The sequence below is a fragment of the Opisthocomus hoazin genome, chromosome 3, assembly GCF_030867145.1.
Source record: "Opisthocomus hoazin isolate bOpiHoa1 chromosome 3, bOpiHoa1.hap1, whole genome shotgun sequence".
In the NCBI taxonomy this organism is placed as follows: Eukaryota; Metazoa; Chordata; class Aves; order Opisthocomiformes; family Opisthocomidae; genus Opisthocomus; species Opisthocomus hoazin.
In genome coordinates, this window is record NC_134416.1 from 71,737,480 (window position 1) to 71,763,683 (window position 26,204).

At 38.9% G+C, this 26,204-nt stretch overlaps 1 protein-coding gene across 1 annotated transcript in view; it reads right to left on the minus strand.

Annotated features, from left to right (window-relative positions):
- GABBR2 (gamma-aminobutyric acid type B receptor subunit 2) overlaps positions 1-26,204 on the minus strand; it is a 497,433-nt gene that overhangs the window by 26,388 nt on the left and 444,841 nt on the right. The window contains exons 14-15 of the mRNA XM_075416661.1: positions 16,643-16,753; positions 3,042-3,266 (exon numbers count right to left, since the gene is read on the minus strand). Coding sequence (XP_075272776.1) covers positions 3,042-3,266; positions 16,643-16,753 — 336 coding nt within the window. The remainder of the gene's footprint in view (positions 1-3,041; positions 3,267-16,642; positions 16,754-26,204) is intronic.

A 26,204-nucleotide genomic window follows, 5' to 3' on the forward strand; every position in this document is an offset into this window, starting at 1 on the left:
GGAGCAGAAAAAAAGGAAGGATATGGAAGTTTGATAAACATGGATATACATTGGTAAATTACTTCATGATGAGAGAATACATATTAGGATTGCTTCTTTTAAAAAAGTGATGAGTATGTTGAAAAATACTATGGACATGTTGACCCTTAAAAAGATAATCAGACGTAGCAGTTAACTTTTACCAGGAAAAACATACATAATGTATGTTTGAATTCTGCAGATCACTTCTACAACATATCCTTGAACCCAGAAATCTATAACAGTTTTAAAAATGTTAGGACATTTTTTGATCGGATAACAAGAATGTCTACAGTTACTGTAAGTAGGATGCAGTATAATGGATATCAACTTCTGTATTTGAGCATACCTTTAAATGGAGACAGCAATGAACATTTTTTCCTTGATCTATCTTCAGGTACTATGGGATTTTACTTATGTTTTTCTGAGGCACTTTGTGCTGAATGAAACGGCAGTGGGTGATATGGACCTTTAACTGGAGAAGTATATTAATTGCCATGTTGTAGGTAAATAAGATTAGTAGAGCTGTCAAGAAGTAAGGGGAAAAGGTCATGTTTTGTTCATTTACATCGTTGAAGAGTTGCCTATTCAGATTCATAAAAGGGCTGTGGGGCAAAACTGAATTCCAGCACTGTCGGCCCAGGAGGTTGCTGAAGATTAGTTAAAAGGAATGTGTCTTACTCCATAGGGCAGAGTAGAAGTACTCACCTGACCCAAAACCACTTTACTGCTTGCATCTGTCTGGCCACAGTTTAATAAACTAAAAAGTGCAATCTTCCAAGTCTTCATTCTCATCTCTTGCGTTTGATGAGCCATAGGCTTTAGTATTTTATCAGCAATCTTCCTCTGTCACCTAAATTGACTGACTGACTACATACTTCTTAAAGGGAGAGATTTGGTGCCAGTTTCACACTGACATCTTGTCTAGATGTACAAACTGGGTGGTGTCGTATCTAATCTTCTGCAGGGTCCAAACAGGCTACTGTGCAGCCGGTGCTGGAGCAGGTTGCAGAAGAGCTTGCCAGCCATCCACCTGTAACTGTGGCAAAGCATGGCGAAAAGAAATGTAGGGCAAAACATACAAGTGCAAGAAGAAGAACTCTCCAGCAGTGAAAGCACTCACATGCGCATTGGAAGTGCTGCGTTCCAGCTCCTGCCTCAACCCCTTTTTTTTGTACCTTATCCAATGACCATTTTTAATGCAAACCAGCTAGGCGTTTGGAAACCTGAGAATACAGAGACTGAAATGAAGCACTTCACACTAGAAAGCTATGGTTCACGTTTGCATTTTGAGTAGAAAGAACTGAGAGGAAAAATGAGGGCAGGGTAATTGGGGTTTAAAAGACGAGCAGACGAAGGGGGTGAAAAAGGAAACAGAGAAGTCATTTCAGAGCCTGTGGCAGCAGAAAAGAAGGATGGGCAAAGGAGCATGAAAGCAAAGGGGCAGAAGAGCACGTCACAGCATTAATAATATTTTCTCTTTGAAGAGAGTTCTGACATTCGGTGGAGGTATTTTTGGCATCAGTTTTAATATGCATTTTCATACAGCTTACACACTTAAATCTTGCAGTATTTCAAAGTACTCTCCATTGCTGTGTTTGTGAATGTTCCCTTAATTTAGAATGAATTTATGATTCTTCCCCAAGATCCAGATAAAAAATGTGACTATATATGTCTGTACAGCTTTTTAATATTTGAGAAGTGAGCTGCAGAAATTGTAAAAACATCCTGGTTAGCTGGTCCTGGAGAATTAATTACTTTGCATTTTTGCAGATCAGAAGTCAGCTTCTATTGCTAGTCTGTGCCTCTAATTCCTTTCAGAGGGAGCATTCTGAGATAAATGTATTAAATTGTTTCTTTTACACATACAGTTCTTGGTCCCCCTGTCAGAACTATCACCAGGGATGCCACTTAGCACCAGAACCTATTCACTGTAATTTGCTCAATACATTGGTTGAACATGGACCACTGAAGAGTCACAACCTTTTTGTCACTACTCTTTTGAAAAACCTAAAAACAGATTCAGAGGTGAAAGGACCTGCATCTTGACTCTTGCCTTGCATATGTTTCAGACATCCAGCTACATATGCATCTGATCTGGGGTGATAAACTGGGCTTATGCAAGCCACTTAAAATGAATACAATTACACATTTTACTTCAAAATATCAAATACATTCTCCAGAACTAGAGGCTTTGTTAAGGTAAGCTTACATACAAACCAGTTTTCCCTTCATTCAAGATCTGTTTTACTGATGTCTAAAGCTTAACTCTGCAAGTGAAGTGATCAAGTTCCAGCCCTCTGTGGGTGTCTTCTCAGTTCTTCCAACAATACACAAAAAACACATGCTCGAGCCCAAAAGAGCAAAATGAAACGAAAGCATAGGCCGCCTAGTCTGTGCCTCAATTAGTCCATTAATACACCCAGTAATAAATATATCTTCAGTGCCAGCATTTGCAGCATGCATACAGTTTTCCTCTGAAGTATTGATAAAGCCTATTGTACCATCATACTTGAATACATTAGAGGTTTCAGCATAGTTGACCTTACAGCGTGCCAATGAACTAAAAAGGTCTTACTGTTTTTTAGGTATAGAAGCAGAGATTCTGATTATCTTGCTTAGGGTACACAAGAAACACGGCAGAGAAGACAACTGGACCTATCCCTTCTGACTCCCCATTTATCACCCTTTCCAAAAAGTTCTTAAAAGTTGGAAATGGAGACCATTCCACTGAAATTAGAGAAAACAACCTTTGTTTCCCCAGTCATAGATTCAGTAAAGATTTAGGCATTAGAAATGCATATATTCATAGTCCTGTAACTTTGCATATTCCACCTTCTCAAAAATCTCATGAAGCTTTGTTCTTCCTCTCAGGATCCAGAAACCAGAGATTATAGATGGGCTTGGTTTAGAACTCGCACACATCCCCTGTACTTGAAAAGGCAATGGACTTTTGCGTATTAAATTACAATTACAAAAAAGAAGGAAAAATATCCAGACCCACGCTAAATAAATTCACCTACCTTAGGTACAAACACAAGGCAGAGAGTGATGGTGCTGCAGAATATGATGACTAAAGCAACAATGCAGAACTGCACATTGGGTTGGTCCCGAGTAAGGAATGAAACAGCAGCACCAATAATGCACATTATGCCCACGTTGTATACACTCATTCCGATGTACTTGCTATCATTCAAAGCAGGAATGCTGACATTTCGTGTCTCCCAGGCTAGGAAACATCCGAATAACTGAAATGATAAAAGAAGGAAAAAAGATAATAATTATAAGAGGAATTGGCCGATATCCTTAAAAAGCATTAATTTATAACTGGTATGTTTTCTAATTTGACAAATATCAGTGCTATTACAATCCAGAGAGATACACCTACCTTTTACCCAATATCTAATTACCTATGTGATTTGGACACAGATTTGGACAGATTCCTGCTCTCACAAGAAAAATATGAAACTTGGAATTAGTCCTGATGGGAACAAATTTCTCTAAATGTTATGGCTATCTTTATTTTATGCTTTTAATAATTTTTAAAGACAAGTCCTTCCTGTTTGTTTTCAAGGATTCCAGTAAAGACATAATGTGAATTGTTCTTTTAGCTATTTTTATCATCTGTTCTCAATATACTCTTATCAATCCAGTCATTCATTGTATGATTATCACCTACATTAATAAACAGCACTGCCAAGATGTGTCCCATGGGAGACAAATATACAATGTGGAAAGTGTCACCCTAGTTGTTCAGACTGCAATTATAATGTCTTTTATTATAGTGGGAGTTGCTAATGGCCTTTCAATTGCAGTTGTCTAATGATTTCTGGCATACAACATTATTGTGGCAATTTTTTTGTTTGCTTTTTTCTTTGGTGTATTTTTAAGTTTTAGCCCCTTTGTTATTTGCAATATGCTTCTGCAATTCATCAGGGGAAAGTCTTTAGTGGATGGAAGCTGTCTTCATCCCTTGAAATTTAATGAGATTTTTCTACAACATGAACTGCTGCAAAGGATAATTTTCTTTCTCTTGCGTTCCTCAGAGAAATTCTGGCAACACAGTAAAACCATAAGTGAACTCAAGACACTATAAACAGATAACCCAGCCTACAGCCTAGGCAAAGCCCAGTACGAGTGTATGGTGCTCTGGGAAGAATGGCAGACAGCAGATAGTACTGGAGGGAAGCGAAGGACAGAGAGAGAAACCATCAATAAGACCCAAGACATGGCTTCTGTGTTTTCTAGCTTTTTCTGATCCCGCTGCAGGGACAGACAAGAAGGAGAAAGAAAAAAGGTGCACTCCCATTGACCTTGGTATCCTTCCTCCCAGACCACCACATTTGTCCACTGCCATGTCCTGGAGATAATCTTGGTTTTTACACAACTGCAACCCATGTGGTGATCCAGGAAATTAGAAGTGGATGATGATGCAATTTGCGGATTATTTGCAGTTCCCTAGCAGAAAATTTACCTTCTGCTTTTTTTTCTGTGGGGAAAAATATTTAAAATTTCAAAGGCAAATAACCTGGACTAGAAGAGCACTCTTTGGTTGCCAGTCAAGCACAAGAGAGTTGGGAACTGACAGACTGGCATTTGCTGTACAAACCCTGTTTTGCCCTTACGTGTTTTCAACTGTAGTAACAACTGGACATCAATAACTGCAAATTTCCTTGATTATTTGCTTAGTTTTTACCTCGGCCAACAATGGCAGCAAACCCAACCACTTGTGACTCAGCTGCTTCGCACTCCCACAGGAACTAGCAGGCTGCAGCCGCCTACCTACTCACCCAGGCACTTCAATCCAGGACTTGCTGCCCAACTGCCAGCCCTGCCCTCCCATTGCTGAGCTTGCCTGCTAGCTGATCTCATTCTCTTGCCCACAGCACATATGTTACTCTGCCACATGTTCATGAGCAGACCCGGCTGGAAGGCTTCAGCAGATTAGGCATCTACTCTCAGCCCATGGAGTGTGCCAGGCTGGAAGTGCTGCCTCGTCTGGGCAAGCCTCTTGCTCACCCACTTTCCAATGTTGCCATCACTACCACAATACGAGTCACGACACATAGGCAGGGGTGGCCCTTCTCAGCAACAGTGGCAGCATTTGCCCTTGCAATCCTTACAAATCTTCCTCGGCACTGTTCCCACCCTGCCCCTCCACACACCTCTGCAGGAGATGGTCTTCTCCAGGGCACTCCCTTGCCTCCTTGTCACAGGCCTACCTCTTCTGTTTTAACCATCTGCTCTTGTAGGACTAGAGCCCACAGCTCATCCCGGTCCCTGGCCTCTTCCCCTGCCCTTCCCAGCAGCGTAAGGAATGCAGCAAGAAAAGTAGTGGCTGCTGCAGGAGGAGCATGGGAGAGGGCTGCTCTTGAAGGGTCAAGGTAAAAGTATACAGCTACCTGGAGGAGAGAGGGGTCTCAGAGCCATTCAGGTAGAACAGCTGAGGTGGGTAAACCATTTACTGAGCTGGGTAGCTTTGTGCCAGAGAAGCAGCTCATACTTTTTCTAGAGCCCTTCAGGTCACCAAGATGATGGTTCCAGTAAGGAAGGATGCAGGCAGTCTGGCACTGTGCATGTATGGAGCAGGGAACGTACAGAGTCCTTCCCAGGCTCTACAGAAGCGAATCGTTGATAGTGTTGACCTGGCTGCACTGGGGACATACACTGATATCTTTATTCAGGATACAAATACATTCCTCCCAGACACTCCACTGTCTCAGCGGTTGCCCGTTCTGCATTCCTTGCACTCTTGCTGCTGCACAGCTCAGCTGTTCTGTAAATTTACTCTTTGCCAGCCCCTGAACTGACAAACAGGCTGGTTTGGTCTGGAAGAGGCAGGAGGAATCCTCTTGTGTGTGTGTGTGTGTGTGTGTGCATGCCTAAACCATGTTTTTAAAGGGATGAGACCTTGATTAACTATGGAGAAGATTTCTATCTTCTCCTGCTACAATTAATTATTAATGAGATTTTTAGGGTTGTAGGTCATCCCTCACTCTCCCCCACTTCTCCCAGTATGAACAGATTCCCTTCCAAAAGCATTATTCTGGGAATACAGCCAACACACTTAAATGAGGCTAGCACTTACTACAAATAATGGGCATGAATTTATAGCTGAGGCAGTTATAAAGCAATCTAAAATATCAATTATAATGGAAAAAGATCACTTGAACACTGTTGTGGGGGTTATGGTTTGGCCCATTCTCATTTATAATTGAGAACAGCATGAAAAATGGTTAAGTATCTTCCAGATGAAAGGAAGATATTTATTTATACGATAACTAAAGAAAGGGAGAGGCTCTTGCAGCAAGTGGGTTTCCTCAGAATGATGCACTATAAATTTGAGGGCATTGTTTTTAATTTTTTTGCATTTTGGGTAAACTGCTTGCCTCAAGAAGAGAGCTCTCCTTTTCTAAAAGTCACAGCTCATCTTTGAGACTCAAACATGGATAAAAGCTGAGAGTTTTCTGCAGCCTACTGCCAGGACAGTGGTGATTGCAGAGGCGCTCCTTGTTTGCCTGCTACAGGTGCCTGCAGGGCTCCATGGGATTGATAAGATTTCTCCGCTGAGACAGAGCCTTCCTGAAGGAAGGTTACACTTTGCTTTCCCTCCTTCTGCCCTTCTCATGTTCACCCCTTCCTGAGGCTCAGCCAATCTGCACAAATGAAAGATTCACTTTTATGACTGCAAAAATCCTGAAAGTACCTAAAATAGCTTGGCTGAGGAATGGGATGCAGACATTAGTGCAAGGTCCAGATTTCCATAGATCCTTGACAGATTTTGCATATGAAACATATGAGCTCCTTTTAAAAACGTGGACTGTCAGTACCCAGTTCAGTGGCTCTCTAGTCTTGGTATCTAAACTTTAAACATTAATCTTCCCCAGCTATGTAAATCACGCTTCTTATTACGCTTGGGGACACCTAAGTCTGGAGACTGCTTGGACTGTATGATATTTAAGGCCTACTGGGATTTGCAACACATCTGTCTTCTGTCCTATTGCTTCTGGAGGGCTCAGGCTGGTAAAAGCTTCTCAGAGCATGTCTACTGGCTTGGGCCCCACAAAACTTACAGCGTCAATCATGTTTGTTGAAGACAAAAATGCAGAGTTTCATGTCCGGAAAACATGGCACAATTCCAAATTTTGCCTGAGATGTGCTCCCTAGCCCCCGACCAGAGGCTGCCTTCAGAAGGAGCTCTCAAACTTCTTTCAGAGCTGTCAGGTTTTATGTCATGAGAGACAGACTGTCTTAATTACTTGGGCACTGGCATGGGCTGTTTGTTCTGATCTCTGCTGAGAATTCTGATTAAACAGTCCTCAGAGAAGGCGTGCATGAACATACTGGAATGGAGGCAGGCAGCTCTTAGCAGCACTGATGTGCTAGATTTGGAGAGGGGTAGGACAGAGCTGTCCCCACTGTTTTATACCAGCTCGCTTAGGCGGCTCCTTGCTGGCAGTTACAATTCCCATCGTGAGGATCCTGTGCATCACAGAAGGAGACTGAATAACTCAGGGCTATGCATTCTCCTATAGAAAGCAGTTATCTAAAAGCTAAGTACAATGGTCTACTGTCAATTCTAATAGTCTAATTTAAGTCGCTTTGGGGATCTTGACCAAAGACACGTTGAGAAAGCAACTAGGAAGGCTTCCTACATCATTAGTCATTAACTTAAAGGCTTTTCCCATTTTGGTCTACTAAATACACATCTTGTTGATGTAGAAAGTGTCATAAAATGTTGTTTTGGGTTTTCTCTGAGGGTGTGGGCTGTACAGGCAAGATTGGTTTGTTCTGTCTTTTGTCTGAGGGTGGACAGCTTCCATTTGATACTACATGGATTTAGAGTATTACTTTTCTATCAGCTGATATGGTGGGTTTAGGCTGTGCTGTCAATATACCTAAAAAGGCTGTGAGACAACCATTGTATAGATTTGGGGAAAACTGTATTTGAAGACAAGGGGGTTATACCACTGTGACTAAAGATAGAATTCTGGTCACTAAAAGAAATCTGTATTAAAGTCTTTGAGGGATAACAGGACTATGGAGAATGCAGTATCTCTGTTTACCAGTTTAACAGGCAAACTTGATTTTTAAAAATCTTGTATTGACTAAATTGTAGCAGCGGGGAATATAATGAAAGTGTTTGTAGCTGAAGTATTGGAAAACTTTTAACACAATTTTTCAAAACTCTGCTAGCTAGTTCATTTTAAATGTTGTACACTAGAATTACTCCTAAACACAGTAGCAATGGCTTACTGATCCACAACATATATTAATACAATCAGGTGTTTAATTTGTTATTGAACTGCATAGACTGGCAGATAACAGGAAGGAAATTTTTTATCCTCCTGTACTCCCTCTTGCCCTGTACTACCCTTAAACCATTTTGACTATATGTTTCATTTCAAAGTCATGTCTGCTTTTACTTTGAACACGGGTTAAGAGCAGTATTAGGAAAGAAAGACAAAGAAAGAGAATTATACTGAGGATATCAGACAAAAGCAGAGAAATACCAGAGGGAAAGTCTCTAATCTTGGCAGAAGTCATGCTTGCCAATAACTAGAGGGTATGGTTTTGGAAAGGTTATATATTGGACCAGGCTGCAGCTTTGCAGCTGATTACCGTATTGTAGTAGCATTTACTGAGTTCGCTTGTGGATTATAGCCCTGCTGTGCAGCATGAAAGAACAAAAACAAACCTTTGTTTCAAAGATCCTACATCTGGGGATTTTGTTTTGGTTTGGTTTCGGGTGTTTGGGTTGTTTGTTTTTTCCTAGCTCGACTACTGGGAGATTTCCTCTCCTGCCGCCTCTTAAAACACAGGCAGTTCCGGATGCTGGGCTGTAAACTCCGCTCAGTCGGAAGCAAATGTGAAGCTGGAGTTGTGGGTTTCCCTACTCATGTTTGTTCATTAAATCCAGACCAACACAGACCTAGGCACATTTTTATTTCAGTTAAATGGCTGCAGATTTTTTTCAATGAGAATTTTCAAAACAAAACAAAAAATAAAATGCATTTTGATATTTGGGATTTGACTGGAGAATTGGGTAGTAAAACATACTGACCAGTTTTCAGGAAGATGTATAGAAAGGTGTTGTTTTTTTTAATTACCAAGTAAGGTTACAAACTGAAAGACAAAATATACCCTTGTAGGTCTCCTACCTTCACAGTCAATATAATCTGATGTTAAACCACCACTCACTCCCCTGATCAGGTATGAGTCAGCTGTGTATTTAGTTCATTTTCACACAGCTGCTCTGGATAGACAGTACTAAAGGGAAGCTTAATATTTCTATTGAGAGGATAATAGCTAAATATTTTTTTAATTGCAAGATATGATATCCAGCTATTCAGTAGAATGGCTTTCTTTTCAAGGTCTTGGTAAAGCCCTTTATGCTGCAGGGCACTTAATACAGTCCTGCCCAGAGCAAGATGGAACAGCAGCTGCACAAAGCTGTGGACAGTAACATGCATCCAGACAGAATTTTCCATCTTATACTTCAGCCTCCCAAATCTATGGGTTAATAAAATCTTTTCCCTTCTTTCTATTCAGACTGTGTTTGAATTTATTCCACTTAACTTCTGCTTAGTAATGAAACACATTTAGTAACTAAATTGAAACAAATATACAACTGGTTATTAGTGGATATCCATTTGGAATTGCTTTATATTGTCTCTGGCATAAGATTACCACAATCACAGCACTGTAAACCGATCAAACATCTCTGATAAAAACAAGCATGTGCTACAATTTAAATCAATTTCTGCTATATAAAAATTAATGCCAAGAGACATGTAAGGGAATACTGCAATATCTCCAATATTTCAAGCATATATTTGAAATTTCCTTACGGTCATAGTAGTGAAAATTTATCCTACAAAACCATATGGTAACTTATGTTTTGGATGCCAAAACACTATCAATGTTTTATTAAGGATAAAACAAATATCTGGTACCACTGTAAACTACCTTCCTCCACCACAAAGCTTAACTATCTTTCTCTAGTGAGTGTAAGATGGCACAGATGGGTTGGTGCTAAACCACCATAAAAATGAGTTGGAATCATGCAAAGTAACAGAGAAATGGCAGTCCCCTCTTCTGAGTACTCTTTTTGATCATGAAGATAATTAGGAAAGAATGCAGGTAAATTGTTCAAAACCAAGGTATTTTCAGAAAATAATCAGGATTTTTAACATAATCTGAAGACTATTCAATTTTGCTACAGAGACCATTTATTAATTTGACAAAGAGATTTATTAAGAATAAAATTTTTTTTTCATAATATCATAAGATAGTTGAGAGGGACTTGAAGAGTCATCTAGTGCAAATATCATAACATAGTTGAAAGGGACTTGAAGAATCATCTGGTGCAATCTTCCTGCTCAAAAAGCAGACTCAGCTGTGAGGTCAGACCAGGCTGCTCACAGCCTCATCCAGACTGGTCTTGAAACCTTCCAAGGATGAAGGGTGACCAGCCTCTCTGGGCAGCCTGCTCCACTGCTTCACTTTCCTCAGAGTGAAAAAATATTTTCTTTATACCTAGTCTCTATGGAGTAAATATAGTAAAATGGTAAAAATGAGGAGTGCAGGTTACACACCGCAGCTGTACTGTTCACAAGCAGCTCCTGGGCTGGATGTCCAGAGAAGGGCTCAAGTGCCTGAAGTGGTCATGAGAAACTGCACCCAGCAAGGATGGTCAGGCTGTCCCTCAGTATCATCTGTAGATGCCTGGACACTCTTAGCACGAAACTTTCCGCTTCTGTGCACGCTAGCAGCTGCCTGGGCTCTGCCTGGGTATCTGCTAACTGGTGCCTGCCACACAACCAGCCTCTGACGGAGTTCTGAGAAGAGGCACTTCAGGCTAGTGAGGCCCATGGAGCCCGGCCAAGCCGCTCTCCCCTCCCACCCACCAAGGCAAGAGCACCAAGTGATGACTGAAGACCGCACAGCTGGGTACTGACTGCAGCTCAAAACCTAAACCATGGTATTGAACTCCTTTTTGCAAATCTGCTTCCAAGTGCATGAAAACACTGGAAAGTAATGTTTGTGGATTAGCCGTCAAAAGAAAGGAAGCTACTGGAGAAAGGAGCAGGGGAAGCTCCAGGAATATTTACAGACAGCAACTGAAAAATCTTTGGGTATCTGCTGTAAATGATCTGCCCTAAACTTCATAAATGTAAAGAAGATTTCCTTACCATAAAAATTGTTTTCCTTATTGTGGAAGAACAATAATAATGATTATGAATTAAAGTTCTAAAATACAGATAGTGGAAAGTAAAGTTAAACATATAGTAGAAAATGAATGGGTAGCAGCATTAACAGAATTCATAAGGATTTCTAAAAATGTATGTGGAGAAAAAGGAATCCTATAATGATTCATTCCGTGGAAGATGAAAAATTTTATAGTAATGATGCATGATAAGATATGCTTAATGACTACTTTTGTCCTATATTTATACAGAGATGGAACAATGCATTCCCGTCTTGCCAAAACAGTGAAATGCAGCTTATTCCTGCAGTAAGAGAGCTCTTGAAAACCCTGTCAAGACAAGCTACTGTAATTAGAGACATCCAGTAGCTTGCATGCAGAAGTTTTAGGCATTGATTTAGAAGTTGTTTGGACTGATGGACTTAATTGTTGATATTTATTGGAATTCTGGCAAAGCTCCACTTAAGATATAAGAGGCCAGATGAGAAAAGAGAAAGTGGAACATCTTCAGTGATTACAGAGCTATTACAGTCATTTCTATCCTAAGCAAATTAATGAAATGGCTGATACATGAACTCAGGCAATAAATGACAAAAAAAAGAGATAGCGATATAATTCAACATGCTATTATTTTTTTCAATGAGATTGCAAGCCTGAATAAAGATAATCACATTTATGCAGCTTACTTGGATTTCTCAGTAGAATTTGTCTTAATACTGAATGGTATTGCTATTTAAAAATAGTATGTTACAAAATCAAGACAACAAATTTAAACTGAGTGAAATCTGGGTGATAGACCTCAACATGTAAACATTAATGAGAAGCTACTGAAAAAAAGGATAGATTTCCAAAAATCTCTAACCTAATCCTGTCCCATGTTTGTACCTTGACTTGAAAGAGGTTATAATATCACAGCTGAAAATGATGCAGAGAAAGCAAAGGTGGAGAATGGTAAAAAATCCACAAAAATTTGGCCAAACTTAGAGTAGTTTGCCTAGAAACAAAGGTATCAAGTCATTTTAGAGAAAGAGGGATAACATACATGCAAGACCCACCAAGGGTCCAGGTTTGGAAGTCAGTGCTAGACAAATTCAACTTAGTGATTAGAGAGCCTCAGGAAGAAGAGGGATTCTTTCAGACTTGATAATGAGATTGAACATTATCCCAAAGATGCATTTTAGTAGTATTAATACTTTATTTGGCTTCATAAATCAATTATGGAGTTGCGTTGTGCAGTACGTCAACTACAGTGACCAAAAGAGAATGCTGTAATATGAATCATTAGAAGGAATTAAATTTTTAATTTTTAAATTAAAAGTGACATTTACCAAGTCCTATGATACATATGCATCAGTTTTTCCTATCTCCACCATGAAATACTGATGTTTTCATCCTTAGCAAGGTTAGCTAAGGACCAAAAGTTAAAAACTGTGTATATCAAAAGTGGTCAGTAATATTAATTATAACTTAAAAAACTCTCAATTAACACTTACAGGGTAAAAGTAGAATTTGATATGCAGCGCAACAGCCAAACAGAAAATATACCTTGGCCTTGAAAGCCAGTTTCCCAGTAGCTGAAGAATAAGTGACTGTAATAATACGTCAGCAACACAATGAAACTTCTAATATATGACCAACTTGAGTCTAATGTTAATTGAACTTGAGTCTAACGTTAATTAAACACAGTATCAGGAAGAGGGGAATCAAACAGTAGACAAGTCTACTTTCCTCTAGGGCAAAGTGCCCTAGAGGAGTCCAGTCCATCCTTAATCTGGTATTCATCCAGCTGAGATGAGAAAAAAAATTCATACCCCTCAGAAAGACGTTAGTGCACTCACTAATAATACGCCACTGGCAAGTTTAAGATGGTGTGGTTTCCATCATCCTGTGGAATATATGAAATAAAGGTACTTTTCAACCATTTCTACATCATCGGAAGTCAAAAGCTAGACTTAACTGCAACTGATGGTCACTGTGTACATGCAGACAGAGCTTGAAATTGTATATAGCCTTTTGGGAGCTGAACTTGAGGTGGGAAAAAAATGGAATCTCATATATGTGGTGGGGCTTGTCTAGAGTCACTAAGACTAATACAATGACAAAGGCAAGATTCAGGATGGTTGTCTTCCTATTATTCTCTGGACACCAGCCCTGAGGAATCTGAACCCAGTAACTGAGAAGCCTTCGTGCAGAGTAGCAATCATTTCCTCACATCCCTTCAAAGGCAATCGAAGAATTGTGTATCTGGCTTTTAATGTTTGCTTACTTTAATATAGAAATAACCTGTGCATGCTGGTGAACAACGGCTTCCCTTATTTGGCCTTCCCTACCCTTTCCTGCTCTTCTGTGCTCTGCCCTACTCTGAGTGGTTTGATACCAGCATCAGTGTATTTAAGTCATCAGAATGGAGAACATTGCTTTATATCTTCAAGCCAAAACAGAAAAGTACTTTTTTGGGTTAACCCAATTTTTGTATTCTCATTTTGAGACAATAGGTCACTGTAAATAATTTCGGTCTGCGTAAATCATTAAGCTATTTCACCTTAAATAATGCATTATACTGCAGTTAGCAATACTATCTCTTTAGTGTACAGTATGTTAGAGACAAGTATTTCATTACTAAAAACTGCAGAACGTTGTATTAGATAAACTTTTATAACATGATATAGTAACATGAGAGGTTCTGGTTTTTGTTCTGAAGGCAAAGTATGAGTGGCATGCAGAAACATCTTTGGTGATGAGAAAAAATCCATCAATCCTGTTGTCCTCGTATAACTCACCATAGCAATTTTTTAAGTGATTCAGAAGAGTATCTTCCTTTTTCATCTGGAGGGATTTGTGTGATAAAAAGGCACTGGAGTAATAAAAAGTGTGTATTTCACTGGTGGTTATGAAACATTGTGTGCCTGAAATAAGTATAGTGAGTAATGCCAAATGGCATTTGCAGACTTCAACAAACTGAGTCACACATCTTGTAGAAAACAGTCCAACCTACATGTCAACAAACCAGTCTAGGGCAAAGGACTAGTGAGAACCAATGCAGTTTGACTACTGTCCAGCACGACTCAAACTTGAAAGAAACTTCAAACGAAATTAGCAGAGAATGTGTATTTAAGAGATATAATTTTTTTTCCCACTTTAATAACAAATCACAGATTTTTAATAGAAAACATTATGGAAGTTATTTTTGCAAAAAAAAAAATCCACCATTTGTTGAAATCCTTCACTGTTTTTAAAGAAATTTTAATTTGTTTATTTACACCACTCTAAGTTAACCAAATGTATTTACTTGTTTACTTTTCTAACAAAACTACAGAGAAAATTATCTTAAGCACTTGCATAAGGAACAATGGCAAATTCTACCTGGGAGAACACAAAATCAACTGTTCAAAATTTCTATATAAGGAGATTGGAATGAACAAAATTATGGAAAACATTGTTCCTTTTAAGAAATTATCTAAGAAAAATTTTGTAAAATTGAATACGCAAAGTGAAAAATACTCTCCCAAGTGAAGTGCAGGAATTTATTGACAGATAAGTCAAACCAGTAATAAAAGTAGTCAACTAGAGGAGGGACGAAAAGTTAAGAACTTAAAAGATCTAACAAATACAAACCATCACCATATAGAATGTAAATATTGCAAGAAAGTTAAATAACTTGTCAGCAATTGGGTACTAAAGCTATGCTTTCCAGTTTAGCTGTGTGTCTTTGGAAGATTTGGCTTAAAAAAGAGACATAATCAGAAACTGGCACTATACAAATTAAGAAGAATCCAACAAAGAAATGTAAGTAGAAATTTCAGAGGCTCCCAGCTCCACACAGGGACTTGCAGATGGGTCCTGCTACGGTGCAGGGCCTTTGACAGCCTGAAGGAGATCTTGCTCCCTTTTACTTGCAACAATCTTTTTTGAGCTGGACTAGTTCACTGGTGTGCAAAGAAGTTCCAGATACAATGCACTGCTACAATTTGGGGTGGTGTGCTGTGTTTTTGCATAAAGCATGATATTTTATGCCAACAGACAGTTGGATCTTACTGTGGCCCCAGTGCTGGTCGCTGTCATGGCTCCTAACTTCTGATGGCCTTGCCTTCAAAACAAAAATCCTTCAGTGCTGTGCTACATGCTGAGGTTACCGTGAATCCAGAGCCACTCACAACTGCACCGTAAGAAATATTGAAATGTGGAATCTCTCCTAATTCCTGATACTTATGGGGGGATGAAGTACATCCTAGCTCTTCGTTTCACAGCCTGCCTGGACATTCTCCTAAAATAGGCGGCTACACTTAAAGTTGCTTTTAATTTTTTTTTTTTTCTTTTTTTAAAGGTGGGAAGACTTTCTTTGGTTGGTAGCCCCAGGATCTGAGCTCTCACCTGGGAGCTGGAGGCACTTGGTGGGGTAATGCCTTCTCCACCTGAAGGCACTCCCCAGCAGACCAGTCTGACCACAAAGGTAGTGACTGTTTGCAATTAAAAAAAAAAAAAATCTCTCATCCCTTTCTGTTGAATTTTGTGTTGCGTATTTAAAGACCTTCCAGCCTGAAAAAAAGCAGCATGAAAAGCAGCAGGACTCTGCAGGCTGGCAGAGCAGTCATTCACTGTGAAGAGGGAAGACAAGTGCTCCAGGCACCAGCATCTCCCTTTCACTCGCTTCCCCCACGGCAGCAGCACCAGCCACGCCAAGTGGCAGCAGCTGGCCCGGTCCTTCGTGCGTGTCCTGATGAACAGGCATGCTACAAATAAGCAGAGCAGATTGAAGCCTTTGGGCAGTGTAAACTAATATTTATCTAGATTTAGGATCCAGATGGGGTTCAACTCAAGATAGGTGTTCAGCTGGTCAGTGCTCTCAAAATCAGTTATTTTTAAAACCTTGAGGCTTAGGAGCTTTTAAACACTAGTAGTCATCTCTGAAACTATCAAGGTTCAGGACTCTGCGTTCCTGAGGTCCATTTTAGTAACTAAATCTTTTTGTGGACATAAGCCTCAGCGACAAAAGGGTTGTTTTTATTCAGACTCCAAATTCATCTTGCTTCTCCTGTGACTGTTCCTGAAGGACATTTGCAACTCAGAGGCAAACATCTAGAATAACCTAGTCCCACCTTTATGGAGACCCTAAGGGAATTCAAATGATCGGGCTTCTTTATTTATATACAAAGTTGTCTCATTCATAGACTCATCTTTTCACTATTGAATTTCTTGGTATTCAGCTTAACTGCTATTAGTCTCTTACTTATTTTACGTATTTGTGTACCTATATATTACCACTTACTGAACTTCACAACAGGTCCAATTATAAAAGATGTGTTCCATGGAGTTTTAACTTACTCCCAGCCATCGGGAAAGCAAATATAATTCAGTTAATGTCTATCAGTAAATAACAGCTTGAAGTCAGGTATGTGCAGAACAAGCTGTGCTTACCATGAGCAGCCCTTTATAAGCGTAGACAATCCCAAGCCAAATTGTCATGTGAGTGTTTTCACAGTGCTCCAAGATTGGTCGGATGGAGATATCTCTGCCCGCAGGGTCTGGCTGCAAAAATAAAAGGTGAAATATTTGGATTCATATTTCATTTGTATTCAGACCTTAGATGCACTTAAATCTATTCTCAGTAGATTGAGAATGTGTCGAATACAGAATGGACAACTCTGGGGTAACTTGTGATGACTGCAGACCCATGAACCTGCAAAGGAATACAGTGAAAAGCAAAGATCTGAGGAAACAACTGCATGATAGCTACCAGCCGGTGAGGTCATCTCCACTGCAAAGCAGAAAGAGAATGTCTTAAGTCACTCTGTCTTTAACAGTGTCAGTCACATTTATCATCTTTAGGACATCTAATTTTTCTACAAGGCAAACAGGTTGAATGCACAGGCATGAATATAAATGTGCTTAAAGTCATCCCTCCTTTCACCTGTGGTTCTTCTGTCACTGGAAAATGGCTGATAAACAATGTATGAAACACTGCTGTGTTTCAGGTGCTTTTTCATTGATAAACATGAGCTAAATCAGAGCCTGTTTACTATGGAAACTACATCAGGAGCTTAGAAGAGAGTATAAATCATCAAAACTCTGGAAAGGACTTCCTTTAGAGCAAATGAAAGTCTATGCAAAATTTAATACTGCTGAAAGCTTGGTAGCTTTCCATTTATTTTGAAAAGCAGATTGCATAAAAATGCAGAATCAAGAAGACTTGCAGACTACCAGGAATGTTTGTATGAGGGAGAATTTATAATTAAGACTCAGAGAAACCTGGAAGAACAACCCCCAATCTCCCTCACCTTTTATTTTTTTTTTTTTTACAACAGGACAAAAAGCAGTTGACACAAATAGCAAACGGATACTAACTACTATGCTGTCTACAATTAGAATATGTATTAGTGTATGGTCCAACTGCTTTTTAATGGTGTACACTGTATAAGAACACAAGGTGCCTCTCTTACGTGATTCTAAGAGATCCTGTTTTAGTTAGATATGGCAGAATCCTCCTGTTGGCTGTTGTGAGCTCTGTGCACCTACCGTCTGTTTTGCTTTACGGAATACACCGTAATGCTGAAAGCTTCTTTTTTCCTTTCTACTTTGAAACACTGGATCTGAACTTCAGCTAAACTAAGATCAACCCAGGCATAACTTTCTGTACCTGGTTGTCTCAGTCGGATTGGCAAATTCCCTTTTTGATGAATAACATATGTAAAATGTCTCTTGAAGAAGTATAATGGTTATTACATGAAATAAGGAAAAATCACATTTTCACGAACTGAAATGTAGAATTGTATGCAGAAGGACTTCAGAGAGATCTGAAAAATTTGCTAAAGCTTATTCTTGCTGCCTCTGATGCAGATATGACTTTTGCTATGGATTTCAGTAGTCACAGCATTAATTCGCAGCTCAGTTTCTTCCATCGGTCTTTTTGTATTGCTGCGCTGACCTCATACACTCTAAAAAGATAATGTAAAAAACAAGAAGGTAGACACGGGGGAACAAAGAAACCCCAAAGAACCTTGTGCTATGCATTGCACTACACAGTCAAAGGATGCGCAACTTTCTTCGCCAATCCTGCACTAGGCAAGACATTAACACGTAAAACTTTCTCTTATCCTGGACTTCTGTAGAAACCCTGAACAGGAGAACAAAATTTTTTGAAAAAAGGTGTCCTAAAATAAAATAAAGTAAAAATGAAGAAGGCATGTGGTTTATTTCTCTTATCCCTGGGTTGAAACCTGCACTCACACTTAGACTGAAGCATTCTATCACTTTTAACAAACTAGGAGCAATGGAATTAGCCCTTATTTCAAAGAATATTACTGAAATGCAAACTCAGCGGTGGATTTTGTATTTTTATTTTCACTATGTTGTTATTCTCTGATGCAAATTGGCTTCAAGATGGGAAAGCATATGTCCATTCATTACTCAACACTGAGTGACCTGGGCAGAAAAACAATGAAGTGGAAAAGATAACTTGTTTTCAAATCTTATTAGACAGAAAGAAGGCTTATCATTTCCTTAGTAGGAAGACTGCCAGATTTCATAAGGCAATGATCATTTAAAAAATATGTAAATTAAATAAAACAGTGTATTTCAATTTTCTATGTAAGGTAAGAAATTCTTGTGTAGTGCTCTAGGGGGAGCAGGGAAAGAGAGAATACCGATTGCAGCATCAGCAAAAGTGTGCATGGGGCAGCACTTCTTTCAAAGCACTTTCCAGATTTGCAAGCTGGTAGTATTTTCAACAAAATTTTGCTGAATACTTGTGCATGTGGAGTTAAGCACAGGCAGGTAGCAGTAATTTTACAGTGAACTGATTTTTCTGATTACTTATCGCTACTGCAAAATGACATTCCTGTTTCACTGCTTTTAATTTGCCATTCTGTTTCCTCACTGATTTTACATGAATTAACTAATCATAGCGAAAAGCTGGGTTAAAAAAACATGATATTTTCTGGTGTCAAAAGAATTTTTAAAAACTCTACAATTGCAGCTGAATGGAGCACTTCACTGACCTCTCTAATCATCCAGCATTTGTGCACTTTGTTACTGCTTTAGAGAGGATGACAACATAAATGCTACGATTATATATATACTGGAAATTTGCCCTTTCCTTTTATAGAAAGCAATCTAAATGCCCTTCAGATATCATTCTCAAAAGCCTGAAGACCTCCTATCTTGCGGTTAGGCTGAAGTTTCCTACCTCTTCTGAAACGTAATAAGGTTTCTGACATTGAGATAGACATCAATTTCTGGGGTGTTTTCAGCAGTTGAACATAACCAGTTTAATCTGTTCACTTCGTACAAGAGTTGTGTATCATCACCAGTAGAATGCTTGTTTTACACGAGATCTGCTAGGTCTAGAGACAAGCCCAAACCAGTAAACGTATAGAATGTTTATATCCCCTCTCTGTGCACGTTCATATTATTACTAGTCACTGCTGCAGTTTTGTTGCCTTCTGATTTTCTTTGCTCTTCAGTCTGCTGGTGGGCTGGCAGATGCCCATCTGACAGATGAGCCACAGCTTAGGAGGGTACTGCCAGGGGGAGGGGCGAAGCTTTAAACCACCTGGAACCAGCAGGGAAATTTTCAGGAGAGACCAGGGCAGGAGCAATGACAGAGGCTGCTGAGTGCCTCCTGCCTGCCTACACCTCCTCGCAAGAACTGAGCAGCAGCGAGACTCTTGTTTCCTTCATGTCTCTATGGACTGCAATAGAAAACCACAGGCCCTTAAGCTGCTTCCCAGAATGGCCCGTGCTAGGGAAGCAGAAAGGCAGTGCTTCAAGTACAAGCACAGTTTTTGTTGAACAATTATCTCCAATTCCTTTAAGAAGCTGGCTCTGCTTGAGTAAACAAGTATATACAAAGTAATGGACAGCTTTCCTTCTCTCAGGCTGAGGAGTGGGAAGATAGGGCAAATCACTCTGAGGCACCTGTGCCATCTGGGCATGTTGTTATATGATCCATATACAGACAGTTCGTCTCCTTTTTTTTCATCTGTATTTCTTAGTGGCTCTTATACTAGCCAGTCTTTTTAGAAAAGATCCCGCACAGTGGGAAGATATTTGTATGACAATAAATGCATCATTGGCTTATTTTGTGTCTTGGTTGTCATTCCTTCTGTATAGCTCCACATAGGTCTTAAAAGGAGGAAGGGTCTATGTTCCATGAGACATTTCATCCAGGGAATGTCTGTGAAGAACAAACTGGGCCACCGCACAGTGTCCAAAAGTCTTTAACCTTCCTAGGGTACTCCTTCTACATGGTGACCTTTTCAGGTCCCATTGCCGGTACAGCCGATGACACTTGTTTACAGAGTAGTGGTGCTGCCGTGTAACACAGCTCACGGGTGGACAATCTCTGCAAGCTTTCTAAGAAACTTTGCAGCAGATTTTCAGTGCGACATTTTGCCATTTCTGCAGCTGAAGTTTCAACTGTGTGAAAATCAGAATGTTAGGCCTCAGTCTTTTCCAAAGATGGATACGAAGCATAAGGTAAATAGTTGCAGCTTCTGTTCACTAATTTTAAAATAAACTGTGCGGTTCCCATAGTATAGGAAAATACAGGACCATACTCTTCTGTCACACTGTTAAAATGGTCTTCACATACCATCCCACTCTCTGTTTTATCTTCCCTTTAAATGGCTTCCATCTAACTGGCATAATGACTGTATACTATCACTAGTCTACAGCATCCATTAGACATCTCTGGCATTTTAATTTGGCACATTTAACAGTCATATGGAGCTCAAATGTGATTCCTTAGCTGAAAATCCAGACTTTGCTAAATCAGAAGATTATTCTTCTTTTTAAAATCACCCCCCCCACCACCCCCCTTGGATAATTATAGTTAGTTTATACAATAAATTCTGTAAGAAATTAAATTTACTTGCATGTTGTAACATGCTATCCACTGTGCTAACCTGCATATCTGTATGGAAAGCTGTTCCACAAAAGGATTTAAACAGTTTTCCCACGCAGTGTATTGTAACCAGGCTCTCAATTACTGATGAAAAGAGAAGAGAAGGATCAGAGGCTGTCTAGTTTTCAACTACTTAAGAATTTGAGTGTATTTTTAGAGAAAATCAACTGGGATATGAAAAAGAGATTTTCCAGGAAATGGATTCCTTTTGTTTCATGTATTTTTTACTTTGTGTAGTCATACCTTCCGTGAATGCAAAACAGCAAATGCAATACTAAGCCAGGGTGGCTCACTTGGAATGTCTTCCAACTAAAATTTTGGTAGGCAACCTAGAATAAAAGCTTGTTTGTCATTGTTCATACCTGAGCTTGGGTTCAGATACAATACGAATCACATTGTATAGCAGCTCAGCTGAGTACAAAACTGTTACTGGATTCTTGTAGCCCAGTGACCAGTTTCAATTCTCTTCATTTGAGAAGTTTGGTCATTTCTGTAAAAGTCTTATGATCCAGGACACTAATTTGTTTAAAGACTTTTTCTTCACGTATTTTTCTTTGATTCAGAGTCATGGGACAATTTGATCATGGAACAGAAAGTCAACTTTTAATAGATGAGCCCAGTACTACTTCATATAGTCAGGGCTGTTTTCCGGTATAGGAATGCAGGATTCTGTTAATAAAAGCAGGCTTTCAACTCAATAACTATCCTTACAAGTCTCTGCAAGAGAAATGAGAAACGTAAAGCTTCTGACCTCAGGAGAAGATAATGACAAGTTTCTGAGAAACCACAGTCTTTTGCATTCAGTGTGCATACTTGATGCTCTCTCATGCAGACCCCAAGAATAAAACTATTTTTGACTTGAATTTAGACTTGATTTTTTCAAATTGTTTAAATAATGTTATTTATATTTGTAAAAACATTTACAGTTGATGACCATGGACACATAACTGCAGCAGGATAGCATGCTATATCAGTTCCCAACGGAAAAGAAAAATTTCTTGTAAGGATCAAAAGTTTAGGAATGTTACTGTTTAAACCTTTTTTCCATAACTTGAGGTGGAAGACAAATCGTTATTTCATGAAATAGTCACAACTACTTCAGCCTCTAATCTGTGGATTTGCTTACTTTGTACTGGAACAACGGATTAATTCTCATGGCACTATCAGAAAGGGAGGTGTTACCTCATTTCTGTAGAGGAGGAGGAGGACTCACATAAAGGTTAAGCAAATTGCCTGGGAAATCTAAGAGGAATTCAGACTGTTGTGCCTTACTTCTTCGAGTTAGAAAAAACATCTTTCTTTCTGATAACTATGACCAATACAAAAATTCTCACTCCAGTCTATATTGTTCCAGAGACAGAAGCAGTTTTCTACAGTAAATTTCTAATTAGAGTTAGGAATTTCTAAAATTCTAATTCTAATTATAAATTTTAATTAGAAATCTACTGGAAAAAGTGTTGATGAAAACTTTCTCTATTTGCATCTTTTTTGCTTGGAAAAGGATCAATATTTCAATAAATTTACTGACTTGAAATTACATTTAAAATCATTTTTGCAATTCTTTATGATGAATCCCTGCAAAGTTACCTAAATGAAAATGTGTGGTTTTTAGATTGTGACTATCTTTTAAAATGGTATTTATTTACATTAATTATACCAATTAAAAATAAATTATTGGTATTTCAAATTGATGCAAAAAAAACCAAAAAATTGGCTCTGTGTTTTGTGAAAGTTTTAGAAACTTTAAGTTTATCTTAGTTTGTAACAGAGAAGACTCCAGCTGCTTCAAATACATCAGTGAATGAGGCTAAGGACTGCTCTTGAAGTTTCCAGTGGTTCCACAGTGATGATGAGTACTGCAGTAATCCAGTACAGCAGTATTATTTTAAACTATAACCTCACTGCTTATGCTCAGGTGGGAACTGTGTGGGACAGAATTCAGCCTTGGGCTCAGTATGCCCCTGCTTCCCAAACCCTTAGCAGGAGCGGCTTGGTGGAGTCCTCCGGAGGAGGATTTGCAGGGAGCTGCGGTATGAAGTGTTTCAGGATGCAAGGTTTCTGACGTACATCTGAATACACACCCTCTGCCCCTGTGACGCGAAGTAAAGGCTATCTTTACGTTATCCAGGGTGATTACAGGGTATTTTCTGCTTCGTTCATTTTAGTGGTATACAGGAATTCAGCTCCTCACCTCAGTCAATGAACTGGACTTAAGCATTATCCGGCTTCACAAAACCTCCAAAAATTAAGGTTTTCTAACTGTTCTGAAGAAATCTAGTTTCCATTGTAATGTCTAAAAAATCGTCATTCCAAGTGGCATTGCAGCATAGCATACACATGGGACAGTAATTCTGTAATGGTTGGCTAGCTAGAAATCATCACAGAACGAATACTAACATGTATAACCCTATATTTTATCTGGTCAGGTTTTTTTTTTTTTGGTTTTCTAAAACATAAAAAAGATGTACCATATAAGGCAAGGAAAAAATACTAACACATTTTGGAGCTTCAAGGATATTAATGTAGATATTTTACGCAATTCAACTTGCTACAAATACAGAATCCAGCTCTAACTTTACAGGTGAATGGAGTGAAGAAAGACAGACAGAAAAAAAAAAGAAAACATGTTAGAGATAACCACTGTAATTCCTACTACCCCAAAACAAGAAGATCTGGTAATACAGTCACAGCGATAGTCACACTGTAATATCTTTAAAACAAACCTACTTTCTAGCTCCCCATCTGTCTCTTGTACGAGTAATTCCATAAAGCAGTAAGCTTACATACTGTAAGTTAGTGTGATTAAAAGATGATAAAATGCCAGAAAAGCTATTTAGAAGCTTTTGTACTGTGAATGTGTCCATACATTTACTTGTAAAGAAAATCTCTCAGCAATATTATTTATAACATCACTTTACCTAACAATTTCTGTTTTGCTGTTCTCGTGCTTCATTTTTATTTAAATAAAACTGTCTTTTGAGACCCAAAAGGTTCCTATCATACTGTAATCCAAGCAGTTTCATTTATTTGCATTAATGTAAAATACAAAATAATAGATTAGACTGAGTAAAGAAACCGCTATGATCCCTGCAAACAAATGCAGACTAACAAAGAAAGGGAAAAGGCAAAATTCTCTTGTATTATGGAGTGTTTCAAACAACTGTGACTAAGTCTTCCCACTCTGCACTCAGCAATCTCTTCAGCAGAAATTTTACATCATAGTATTTCCTCCGAGAGTGTTGCCCCAATTATATATAGGGACTGGATAATGAAATGTTTCTGTGTATGTGTATGGAGGTAGTGGGACAAGTGTTACAAAGACTTAACAAAGCATTCCCAGCAGTAGAACATGTGTTTTTCGTAGAAGGGAGGGCAAAAGGCCAAGATACGTAACAAAAGCTGGTTAGAGGAATGTAGACCGGAATGTAGACCTTTGTTACTACCCAGACCCTCCTGTGCCGCACAGATTCTTCCAGAAATGTGCACTTGTTGGTATCGGCTTCACAAACTGAGGAAGAATATTTTCCCCTCCTTTCCTTTGAAGCTGCTCAGAATCATGGCTGACAAGCCGGACTTGCAGATTCTTTTCTTTTCTTTTCTTTTTCGAACTAGATTTCCTCTATGCTGGAGGTCACACCAGCCCCTCTTCTTGGTGGATGGAGCAATTCAGTATCTCCTTGCTTACAGTAGTGGGAGCAGACAGCGTTAGTGTGGAAGTATGGCAAACGCATAAAGGGGAACAGCAGAACAAAAATGCAGAGGGCAGCCATAGAGAAACTGTTAGGGTGGTCCCGACAGGAGCCAAGGTCAAGGCTCTTTTTGCAGGTAATTTGCCAGTGGGTAGGCTTGGAGTTGTAAGCAAGGATATGACTTATTATTCTTTCTGTGGCACTTCGAGAAACAGGATTTAGCACTTTTTCTGTAAATAAGCCAGATCTGCACCCAACAGCTAGCAGAATCAATCATCTCTTGCTCCTTCCAGCAAGAAGAACTCTCAGGTCCTCAATTGTGCCCAGGTATTTGGGCCAAAGAGGCCAACAATCTCACCTCTCTATATATCTTTTATTTTCTATTTAGTGCTGTAATTCCTTTGATTTATGGATTCTGACAATATTTATTACTATGCCTATTTGCATTGCAGTGACAATAACAACTACAAATGAACACTGTCTTCATGCAGAAAGTGAAAAATCTGTTCCTTGAGAGGATTTAAAACCATACATATGAGGTATGGAAGAAGAAAGAAGCATAAAGTAGGGTTGTATGACTTTTTCAGAGGCAAATATCAGTGGAGACCACAGCCCCCCTGTGCAGGCACTGACGATTAGTTTCTGTGTTGTGGCAAATAAAAAGGATTACTTCTCAACATTAAGGAAATTTTAATTTCCTCACCTATTTTTTATACTCTCCAAAATGGTTAGATGATGGTCCATCAACCCACTACATCAGGATTTTGCTGCTACTTTTATGACTGCTCTAAGACATAAATCAGAAACTGTTATATTAGGTGGAGGTCTTTCCTTTGTTTTCAATTTTTTGAGCAAATCTTTAATTCGTAAATGCTAAGACTAGATTAATAAGTATATTCTCATAATTACCTCAAAATAGTTGTAACAGAAACACCTACACCTCCTCCAAAGTCTGTCTAGAACTAGGTGACTCAACTTTCCTGTCACAAAAGTTGCTCTATCTAAAACCAACTCCTAATTTCTTGTTGACAGTCAACTGTAAGGTGCATCTTAATATATGGAAGTACATGAAAACATTCGTCTCTCATTAGAATTTTGAAGATTTCCATTTTTTTCTCCCATCTTGCAACACTAGTAATGTCTCAGATATAAAAATTTTTACATACCACCATCCCAAAACTGAATGGATGAACAAATAAATAAAGGTTAGATCAGCAGAAATATTTTGATTACTTCAAAATATTTAATTTGATTTTGACCTTTTAAAACTGTTGACCTTATTTTACATAACCTAACTCCATTTTGAAAACAAAGGTCATTTTGAATTGAAGAGATTTTCTTCATTTGATAAAGGTCAACAAGAACGTCTGAGCACTTTTCTACCAAC